Source organism: Fundulus heteroclitus, chromosome 5 (assembly GCF_011125445.2).
Source record: "Fundulus heteroclitus isolate FHET01 chromosome 5, MU-UCD_Fhet_4.1, whole genome shotgun sequence".
Lineage (NCBI taxonomy): Eukaryota > Metazoa > Chordata > Actinopteri > Cyprinodontiformes > Fundulidae > Fundulus > Fundulus heteroclitus.
The window spans coordinates 20,224,791-20,236,260 of record NC_046365.1 but is presented as its reverse complement, the minus strand read 5'-3'; the positions used below and the strand labels follow the sequence as shown (position 1 = coordinate 20,236,260).

The following is an 11,470-nucleotide window of genomic DNA, read 5'->3' as shown; positions in this document are numbered from 1 at the left end:
AAACACAATAATTTTAGATACAAGCTCCTAATAGGTAGTGTTTGTATTAAGAAAAAACAAATGTCCATACATATGCATAGCAGGGTCCAGTCTTTTCACTGCAGGTGCAGAAAGGGAGAGGTGAAAAATAAAGACAAAAGCTGTTTGGTTGTGTTTCATTTTTCATAAATAACTCCAAAGGTTCGTGCAAAGTTGCACCTAACTGAATGCAACTCGTTCAAAGTGATCATGTAATGCACATACCCCAGCATTCCTCTGTTATGTATAGAAAACAGCAAACAACTTCGGACATCTCACACTAACTTTTGGTTTTTGTAAACAGTAACATTCAGAAAAGGTCCTCCCAGACGGACGGGACTATGTAAAGGTACAGTACACTGCGGTGCCTTGCAAAAGTAGTCCCACCACATTAACTTTTGACACATTTCCCATTATAACCACCATCATCAATGCATTTTGCCGGGATCTTAAGTGATAGACCACCAACATGTAATACGGTATTATGGAAGTAGAAGCAAATCAAGACATGGTTTTCAACAGTATTTAAAAAAAAAGAAGAAAAACTCTGAAGGGCGTAGTTTATTTCCACCCAGTCCCCTTTACGATGACACACAAAAATTAAATTTGGTGGAAGCAACTGTCCTTTAGAAGCAATTAAATGAAATAATGTGTTGCAAAACAAACACTTTTAATCACCCTAAACACACTAGCCCCACAGTGAAAAATGGTCGTCGAGATCCAGTGTCCTGCAGCTTTAGATGCGTCCCCAACACACCGGAGTCAAATAATCAGATCATTAGCAGGACCCTGGGGAATTTCACTGCATGCTGAGGAGCTAATTCAGCCATTTGATTCAGCTGTGTTGGACCAGGGACACATGTAAAAGCTGCAGGACACCGGACCTCGAGGACCGGAGTTCAAGTCCTCTGGTTTAAATCAAAGCATATTCACTATGACGGAATGGTCCAGTCAAAGTCCAGTCCTGTTTCCAAATCAGAATCTGTGGCAAGACTTTAAAAACGATGATAACAGGCGCTCGGCACTTAATCTGACTGACTGGGAGCCATTTTCCGAACAACAATGGACAAAGACTTCAGTTTACAGAAATGGAAAGCTGGTAGAGACCTACCCCAAAGGACAACGGTTCTCCTAAAAAGCATTGACCGAGGGGGGCTGAATACACGTCAATATCAAGTTTTGAAAACACCGTATTATTTTCCCTCTACTTCACATACTTTGTGTGTGCTCCGTTGTTGGTCTATCACAGAACATCAAACCAGAAACGCAAAATGTGAAGACGGCTTTTGCAAGGCGCCGTATGCTTGATCCTTCTTCTACGAGGATCAAAGTTGTATTAATGTAGAAAGCTGAACGAACTAAAGGCCTGTGCACGAGTAAATCAAACACATTTGCTCTGTACGTGGCGTTTGTGAACACACTGTTTCTCCTGCCAACAAAAGCGGTCTGTAAACATTTCTTCCTCCACTTTGCACCTCTTCAGACACACAGTAGCAACCGATTCAATAAATAATAAATAATACAATTGCTAGATAAAGAATACATTCAAGTATATCAGTTCCTAAATCCTAAAAATCCACAGAGTCTGTGGTAAGCAGAACTTATGCAGCAAAAAGAACGTCATCACATGCACCTTTACACATGACCCCTTCCGTTGAACTGCATCAAACTTGGCTCTGTAATGTCGAGTTCTGGGAGTGGCCCAGCTCCTAAAATCCCCAACAGGTCCGGGCCGGACAGGCTGAGGCGCTCTCACAGTGCCGTGAGGGTGCGGAACAGCTGCGTGAGGCAGAAGACGGAGGCGGTGAGCGCCGTGCACTGCTTGGCCAGCAGCTTGGTGCTCAGGTCCTGGCAGCTGCGTTTGCTGCTGGCTCGCTCTGCCGCCAAGCAGAAGTCCCTGAATGAGCGGGCGACGTCTGCCAGGCCGGCGACCGCCTCCGAGTTCCTGCGGTCGCACCTGTCGCAGCCGGAGAACCAGAGGCAGACGCCGGCCAGCTCTACCAATGTCCGGAAACTGTCGGCCAGGAACTGAAGCATGTCTTCAGGGCTCTGCCCGCTCCCCGCCACCTTCTGGCAGCCGGACATGAGCCGCCGGGCCTCCAACTGGAGCACCCTCTTGTTCTCTGTAAAGTGTGCCGGGCATGTGTCCCTCGGGTGGCGACCGCCAAGCCCCGATCGGTCAGAGCCGCCGCTACCTTCCAGAAACGACAGGAGCGTGTCGACGTCTCCACGAAGAACCTGGAAACCCTCGGGGGGTTCCGGGTACTCCTGCTGACCCAGGTGGCTGAGAGTGTCCTTGTGCGCTTGAGACAAATACGATTCGGAGGTGTCAGAGGGGGGAGAGAGAAGAGGGCTGAGTTCAGAGGTGGAGGAGGATAAAAGGATGGGGTGGGGAAATGATGGGGAGAGGGTGGAGGAGGTGGAGATGAAGGAGGGAACAGGGGCAGATGTGACGAGATGAAGGCCTCCTTTGGGAGCCGGAGAAACGCGGCTGCTCTGAGAGCGGCAGGAGAACTCGTAGACCGTAAGCTCGTCGTCAAAGCTGTCTTCCCCACTGAAGCAGTTTGTGTACGACGCCGGACAGCCGCAGGCGTCCAGGGGCACCTGCACCCCCTCCGCTACCGACTCACAGCCAGAGGCAAGCAGAGAGCTGCAGCCAAACTCAGATTTCAGGGGCGTGGAGGAACCTGGGTCGGCTGGAGTGCTCGTCTGGGACACATCCTCACAGATGGTGAACACTTTGCAACCGGGAGAAGATGCTTTGGATGAGTCTGAGATCTGCTCTGAAGGTCTACAAAGACCCATCAGAGGTCTGTCACTACTCGTCCTTCTCACTCTTTGGGACTGAGCCTGAAAAGCGAGCCGTGGTCCATTCAGATTCTGGGTCGTGACGACTATCGGAGACGGACTGCTCCCTGTATACCTCGGGACGCCTTCCTGGAGGCTGTTGACTTTTATGTTTAGCTCTGGGACATCTTTAACTGGCCCAGGAGTGTCTGTGTTCAACCCAGAGGCATCTCTTTGGAAGAGGCTTATTATGGATGCAGGAGGCTCTGTTACAGGTCCCGGCGTGTTGTCGTTAGGTCTGGAATCAAGGGTCTGATGATGCTGTCTGGGTTCAGTCTGCACAGGCAGCTGACAGCTTGCTTCGTCTTTCTCGGGTGCCAAAGGAGATTTCTTTGCTTCTACAATAAACTCCCCATCCAACTCAGATCCAGTGAGTGTTGCATCTGAGTCGTCCGATTCGGCCGAGTCAGGTTCTAGCTCCAAGTCAAGGGTGTGAGTGACATCGTGAAAGTCGTCGTCGTCCCTGCCGGTGTCCTCGGCTGGACTCTGCGCAGAACCCCCAACCCCTGCTTGACTGAGACTTTCTTGGGAGCGTGATAGATAAAGAGGCAAGTTTTGAATCTTTCCCCTTAGCGTGGAGGCAGATAAACGGCCCATGATGCTTGGGGAACAGGTCTGGAAGATAAAATGAGCTGGCGGCAGAAGCTCTTTGGAGAGGTCGTTCAGCGTGGCAGCTTTTGCGACCAAGATGGGGGGACTTGCCAAACTCTCCGCAGCTGCACCGGTCACCAGGGTGGAATCACTTTTGGGTTTTGACGTAATTGCATTTTTCAGTGCAGTCCTTTGGTTAAGAGAGGGTAGGATGGTTGTGGCAGCTCCAAGCTTTGCCCTAATGGACTTTATAGCCAGAATGTGATCAGCAGTGATGGAATGGCCCATATTGTGGAATTCGCGGTTTAAAAGAAGCTGCGTCGCAATGCGTGATTCATCTTTAGCTCCCTGGGTTGGAGAATCACCAAGGAAACTGTTTGCTCTTATAGTCCTGCTGTCTTGCTTCTCACCTAAAGTGTAATTTAGGGAATTACTAGTGTCCACATCATCCTCATCCTCAAAAACATTGTCCGAATTAGAGCTTTCTGTAGATTCATGAACACCAGTGAATTCTTCTTCGTTAACGCTAGTTACAAGTCTGTTTTAACGACTTTGTGGCGTCAAAGTGGATATTATTAGCCGGTCCTTTGGGATCTAAAGCAGTAAGTTTGATTAAGGTTTCTATGTTTTTGCATATTTCTGCCTCTTTTATCAAAGGCTCACTTTCAGGCTTGGGCACAGCGGGTGTTTGAGGGAGAAGCGGCGAAGGTGGAGGGGGTGGCGGTGAAATCAACGGTAGGAAATATTTATCCACATGTGTGTTTATCTGTGCAGCGACCAGCTTTTCATCCACTGTTGGTAAACTATCAGGCATCATAATGACATCTTGGGGTATTTCAGCACCCACGAGGGGTCTCGTTAAGCTGGATGATAATTCATACATACTCTCTTTCTTCTCCTCTACTTCTTGTCCGTCCTCCTCAATTATTTCAGGTAAAACCATGTGACTAGTGAGCAGTCCATTTCCTGTTAAACCTGCCGGCTTCTCCTTCTCTCCTTCCTCTCTCCTTTCACCCATCTCCTCTTGCTCTTCCCCTTCCTCCTTGCCGTCCCCTCTCCGATCTGCACTCTCCTTTCCGTCCGGATCAACTCGGCAGCGCACGACGGTGATGGTAGGAGGCGCCACCTTCACGAGATCTGTGACCGATTTGGATTCCATCGCATCTGGCTCCATCTCCATTTCCTGCTTCCTCGTCCTGGAGGGGGGGTTTAGATCATTGCTCTGCTCAGACGTAGAGAGAGAGCCCATCCCGTGGGAGCGACGCTTTGACAGGATGGGTTTGGACTCGAGCTGAGATGGCTCTCCTTCAGAGTGAGTGAGCGAAGAGACGGTAGGGCTGGGATTTTGGCTTTGCTCCGAGGGTTCTGGATCTGAGGTCAGTATGGGGTTATCACTCGCACCCGTCAGAAGGTTTTTCAGAAGCCTGCAAGAGTTAAAGTTGGACTCTGATTCCAGATCAGTTTCTGGGTATGTGACTCTGGAGGTATAATCGGTTTCCATGTAAGAGCGTCGCTTTCTGGACCTCTTCCGGAGGAGGAACATCATTTCTTTGTTTACTCTTTCCTCTTTTTCTTGCTGGTTGTCCATTTCTGCCCCTTCACCTTGATCTGTGTCCATCACAGAAACTCGGATATCACTCAGGCTGAGAACGCTGAGGGTGTCCAGCTTCAATTCTCTTCGAGTGCCTGCAAGAAACAAAAACAAGGCGATAAAAAGCGTTATAAATATCAGTGTGCCTGTCTTTGAAAAACACTCGTGCTTCCTGTGCAGAAGCAACAAGTGGCATTTACAGGAGTTTCTATTCCTTTTAACTGTTTGTGAAGCTTATTTCTAGTTTTATTCGCAATACTGTCTCTCAAGTTAATGTATGTAAAGAATTATTTGTACTAAATTGGATTATTATGGCGTACAGCTAAGGAGAACCCAGTTTCAGTTTTCCAGAAAATTTGAATATCACACAAGACCAATTACAAAGTGCTTTTTTTATGTTATGTTAGGTTTATCTTACAGCATACACAATTGTGGGAAATAGCGCTAACTTGACAGATTTCCTGCAGAGAGGCACAGGCATTCCCCACGAGGAGGGCAAGCCAGAAAAGGTTATCGGTAAAGACGCTGGCTCTTAACAGAGTACTTTATTTTTTTCAGAAGGAAAAAGTTTGGCAGAAAATACTTTTTATTATGCTGACATTACTGTATTAAATCTTTTTTTTTTTACTGATTTTATATATTATTAAGATTTTCTAAAAAACTAAATCCTGGGTTGTTATTAGCTGCTCGCTAAGGCTATACAATATCAGAAACTCACACAATGAATATTATGGATAAATAATGCAATAATAATATCCCTTGTATACATTTTCTCATTTTTTTTTTATTTTTCTATCTGCACTTTCAGACACTTTTGTGATTTTAGAAATCCTGGGCATGGGAATCTAGAAGTGGGAATTTTCTGCCTGGAGACTCGGTCCAACAGGAGGTAAAATGCATTGGCATGAACACTCTGTATTCCAATGCAAACTCGTGGATGAAGGATTCTTGAAATGAATTGGTAAAAAAATTATGGCTTTCCAAACAGTCCTTTTGAATAATACTTTCTCTACACTGATATTTCTGTGTATATTAACATAGTAAGCTGTAATCATCAAAACTAAGAGAAATAAATGCTTGAAATGGATCACTGGATATGTAATGTATCAGTATAATATGACTTTTGAACTGAATTGCAGAAATGAATCATATTTTTAATGCGGTATAATTTATGAAGATGAAGTGACTATGTTTGATTAGCATTTTAGCAATAATTTTATTCATTAATTGGAACAAGGGTTTCCTTGATGGTTTGAAAAAGTTAAATCTCTATACAAAACATTCTCAAAATATTTTTTTTAATTATTTTATCATAATAATCATAATTTACTGTATACGGGTTAGATTTTATTTTTGACAACTGGCTATGACATGTGGAAATATGTGTGCAAGAAAGATTTCTGTGCTTTGTTACTCAATCCCTCTGGTGTACTAAATGCTACAGCCACCAGATGGCAGCAAAGACACAACTCACAGTCTTCGTGGTTTATCACTGGAACCATGTTGTGAACAGCTTTGACTAAAGCTACATCACCTCTCGGGACGGCCCCTGACGTGGGATCTTCAGGTGAAGTGAAACGATCTATTGCGTCAAAGAACTCCTCGTCAGAGCTGCTGTCCCCGAATCCAGGGGGCGGCTGGAGGATGGGAATTGGCTCAGGGTCCTCCGCCTTCGCCTCATCCTTATGGGTCCCACCGGCGTTAGGATGCTGGGGCCCCGAAAGGCTGCGAGCGCTGTCAGGGGTGATGTTGGAGCAGAGGTTGTAGTAGCAGCGAGCGTCGCTTTGGTCGAAATTAAAAACAAATTCCTTGTGGGAGGATGGGGATGACAGAGAGGGGGAAAGAGGATGCTCTCCGACACTTGCTCCTTCATCTGCATTTCTCGGTGTCACACCTATGTCGCTCTGAAACCTTCGCTTCTGCCTCAGTTCTTCCTCCTCATCTTCCTCGCTAGCCTCAGGAGGGCTGGGCAAGAGGTCTGCGAGGCGGGAGAGTTCAGCGAAACACAGCGAGCTGTCCGCTGAGCACTGGTCACTTGAAAGTTTTTGGACTTTGGGGCTCTGAGACGGCGTGGAGATCAGTATGGGATCAGCTCCATCGCCTGACCTCCTGCAGCCTACACCTCCTCCTGATTCGCCTCCACAGCTAACAACTGTCAGGTGAATGAGGGGATGAGAGTGAGGTGGCGGAGGAGCGAGAAGGTGAGGCTGGATGTGACCGTCAGAGTGGAGGTGCAGCTGAATGGGGGAGTGGACGCAGACGTGAGCTTGTGAGAGAGCGTGCGTCTGGACGGAAGAGGAGGAGCATGAAATTAAATCGTCTTCCTCCAGGGCATTGAGAGAGTCACTGGAGGGGCTGGTGAGGACACGAGAGTCAGTGTGACATGAATCTGACGCTTCGGATGCAGATGCGTGCTCTTCTTCTCCAGTTCCAGGACTTACTCTGTGTCCCCCTGAACCACTGTCCGTTATTTGGATCTGGATTTTTGGACCAAGTCTTGTTATGTCCACTGTGTCTTCCTTCCTTCCTAATGAAGATGTCTCCTTGGTAGAATCGGAATAATTCTGTTTTAGCTTTTTATTCTCCACAGGGGTGTCTCCCTTCACTTTGTCGTCTTTGCTCCTCAGCCGGTCTCTGTCCTTCCTTTTCCTTACATCCGGGTCTGACGAGGATCTAACAGGCGGGTGGGATTTGTCGTCTTCAGATGCTAGGCTGTACAACGGCTCCATGTCCAAGTCTGAAGAGTCCTCTGAGTCACTTGCACACCGTGACACGTAACCTGTCAGCCCAAATAGAAGCTCCAGTCAGTCACAACATGCACTTTGTTTTTGACATTCAATGCAACAACAGAGCAGAATACACTGGTTTGCACAAGTATTCACACCCTTGAGCTTTTTCAGAGTTTTCACGGTACAATCACCAACTTTAGTAAATTTCACAGGGATTTTATGTGCGAGACCAACGCAAAGCAGTTCATTTTGTGAGGTAAAAGGATGCATGGTTTTCATTTTCTTTACATCTAAACATCTGAAAAGTGGCACATTGGTATTTATTCTCTTTTGTAATGATGCTCCTCATTAAATCCAAACTAAAATCTAAATTGCCAACAGAAGTCATCCAAGTCCAACTATGCATTTTTATCTCAGTATAAATACATCGGTTTTATCAGTGCAGATTTGAAAGCTAAGACCTTTACATCCAGCAGCAGCATTTTTTTTAAAGCTGTCACGACAAATTTAGGAGGAAGATTATGTTGGAAAGTGAGCACACACTTTCTATTGTCATAATAATCCATATCTTGATATAATAAATACTTAAAACTAAATAATTTAAAGATACGTATTAGCGTCAAAGTTGATATAAATTGACTCCTTCGTATTTAGTTAAATTGTTGCCTTCTGATTCTCAGCTACTCTTTGTAGCCACTCAATTTAACAATGATCTGATGCTAGAACTTCAAACTTTGCTAGCACGTCTAGTATAGTGATGAGAAAACTTTTGCAACCCTCTTTACTGACAAGACAAACACAAATGTGTTGTTCAGAGAAACCTTCCGTAAAAGGCAGATGGAAAAGAAAAAAACACAAGCTGAATGATGGCACAGGCTAGCTATACTAAAAGCTAACTCTACGACCCTGATGTTTGAGAGCAACCTAAAATGGTCAGTAAAGCTCTTATATCTGCAGCAGTGAAGTAGTAAACCTCCTGAACATAGCTCTCAACTCTCACGCATTGACCGTGTGACACACGCATTTCATCAATTGCACACGCTCACACGCATTACTTTGAAAATCTCAATCTTACAATGAAAATCTCACTCTTGAAACGCACGCGTACGGACGCTTAGCGTCACGGCGGAACCAAATTGCGGTACAATGGTTTCCGCACGTCCAGTAGTAGAGGTAACACAGCAGCAAGGACCGCCGCCGCGCAAACAAGTTTCCCTCATCCAAAGTGAAACACTTGTACGGTCCGCGTCGTGTGCGAATTAAATGGTAAGTCAGCATGTGTTATTACAAACTGTAACATGAAAGCGAAGTCCGTCTGAAATAGTGACCGTCTTGAATGGAACAACAGCGCCCCCCCCCCCCCCCCCCCGTCAACAATCGACCAACAGCACAACCCCCCCCCCCCGTCAACAATCGACCAACAGCACCCCCCCCCCCCCGTCAACAATCTCACTCCCAACAGTCGTCAAAAGTTGAGAGGTATGCTCCTGAATGATATAGGCTAGTGCTACCAGTTTAAATATTAGCTCAATGGATGCAGCCCAGTGACGAGATACGCTTCCTTACGCTAGTTGTAAAGCTATTGGAGGCTAATGTGGCTAATAATAACAATGGAGGCTATGGTGAAGCCAGATTGATGACGACAGTTAGAGCAGAAAAAGTAGGAATGCACCTTGCTACTGTAGTTGATCACTAAAGATAATATTCTGCAAAGTTACCAGAAAGGCAGACATTTTTTAGGGCTGCTTACATTTGATTGGCCCTGATACTTTTTTACACTTTGAAAATTATGTTTGTAGATCCATGTTTTGGTTTGAAACACAATTTATTCTAGCTTTGAATTGTTTTTTTTTTAGTTGTCCTTATATATGTTTAATTATATCAAGAGAGATTTTTCAGGCAAATGGAAGCACATAGTTGCGGACTAAAGATAAGCAATAAAATAAAAATAATTGCATGACTGAATCAAAGGTACGTACAAAAGAGGACACTGAAATGTGGAATAAGTGTTATATTGTATGTTTTGCCAAATGAAGAAGTGACACTTTTAAGTTATATATTTCTTTAAAGTGGGGTGAATTGTCCCATACTTACTGGTTTTGCCCCAATTAAGGACATTAAAGTAAAGTTTGCCCTATTGTAATTCATCTCTTGACTAAAAAGAACCCTGTGCTATGGTATCAAAAATGGCATTGAGTATTTTTCTTAGTACCGGTGTTGATTTTGATATTTTTGAATATTGACAACCCTTGCATAAGCAAAACTAACATCAGCCTTATGGCTGCAGTATATCTTCTTTGTGTTTTATTTATACAAAATGAGCTTTAAATTTGCATCATGTGGAGAATGCAGAAGAGTGAAGAAGTAATTATTTGCTTATGTACCTTCTTCAGCAGAAACTCTGTGTTTCTTGTCATCTATCCAGGGGAAGACGTTGAGGTTGGGGTCAATAAACACACGGCAGTAACCTGCTATGAGGCAGGACATATCCTTTGCTGCAACTGCCTCCAACAGTAAAGTGATGGGCTATGAGCAAGAAAAACAAAACAAAAGCTGGATGAAGAGGTAATAGAATCATTAGTGAAAGTCCAGTCTTATAGGTTTTGCCCCTCACAGTGTTTGAAGATCATATACTATCTGTAGATCTAGAGAAACATAAATAACAATCACATTTTGTGACACGAAATTAACCATTGGAGCCATACCCTCTATAAACAGCAACGAGCACCACGAGTGCAAATGAATTTAATATGTCCAAATGGGTTGTTGTGAGAAACATAACTATAGACGGACTTAAAGTTTTAATCATGTGACATATGATGTTGTTGGAATAATGTCTAATAATTGACAGCTATATTACTGCTTCCATGCACTGTTAACATATTTTGCACAATCACTGCACGACCCACTGATGTAAAATATCGTGGTGTCAGAGCAGAAATTATGACACCGGTCTTAAATGATTTGTTCATATTTTTTTTAAATTAAGTTCTGCATAGCTGTTATAGTTTTTGTGCCTTTAGCAGAAAGATGTCCTATCACATTTGAGCTTTTGGAATATTGAATAAATCATATGTGTGGTGGAAGCTTGCAAGCTAAGCAGACATCCACCAAATTAATTCACTGTGTTTTTTACTCTATCACCATAATTTTCAGACAGCTGGGAGACCTGGAAATTACAGAAACAAACATTCTTTAATGCTGCTACACAACAGAGGGTTTGGCACAAAATCCCAAAGTTTATGCTGTTGTGACCGAGCTAGAGTGAACTGATGAGTTGGATTGGACCTGGCGGATTGATTAAAACGCTACAAATTTACGTTGAAACATAGATGCTGTTTGGCTGGGCAAACAGCACCAAACACCAAAGTTTTGTTAAACTGCAGACTAACTATTATATGCTGCTGATGTGAACATTTTTAGTTTCAGATGTCAATGTAATTATTCAAATCAGCTGAGACAGACAGTATATGACTCGCTATAAGCATCCACACTCACATGGATATGACATCCACCTATTACAGGTAGGAACACAGTTATTGATAATATTACAGAACCCCATTTTTAACAGTGTGAATTAACCTTTTATTGCTGCAATTTTAATTTCTGTCACTGAGGTGAATTAATCGGACATTAAGCTTGCTTTGGAGAGCTTTTACATCCATGAGTGGGGTGCCAGTCTGTTAAGTCTACG

The 11,470-nt window shown here is 44.3% G+C and overlaps 1 protein-coding gene across 1 annotated transcript in view; it reads right to left on the bottom strand.

The window, feature by feature from the left end:
• Positions 1-667: 667 nt before the first annotated feature.
• Positions 668-11,470, bottom strand: part of LOC105918553 (FERM and PDZ domain-containing protein 1) — a 30,967-nt gene continuing 20,164 nt past the window's right edge. Inside the window, 4 exon segments of the mRNA XM_012853665.3 lie at positions 668-3,986; positions 3,988-5,142; positions 6,582-7,826; positions 10,161-10,302. Coding sequence (XP_012709119.2) covers positions 1,771-3,986; positions 3,988-5,142; positions 6,582-7,826; positions 10,161-10,302 — 4,758 coding nt within the window. The 3' untranslated portion in view covers positions 668-1,770.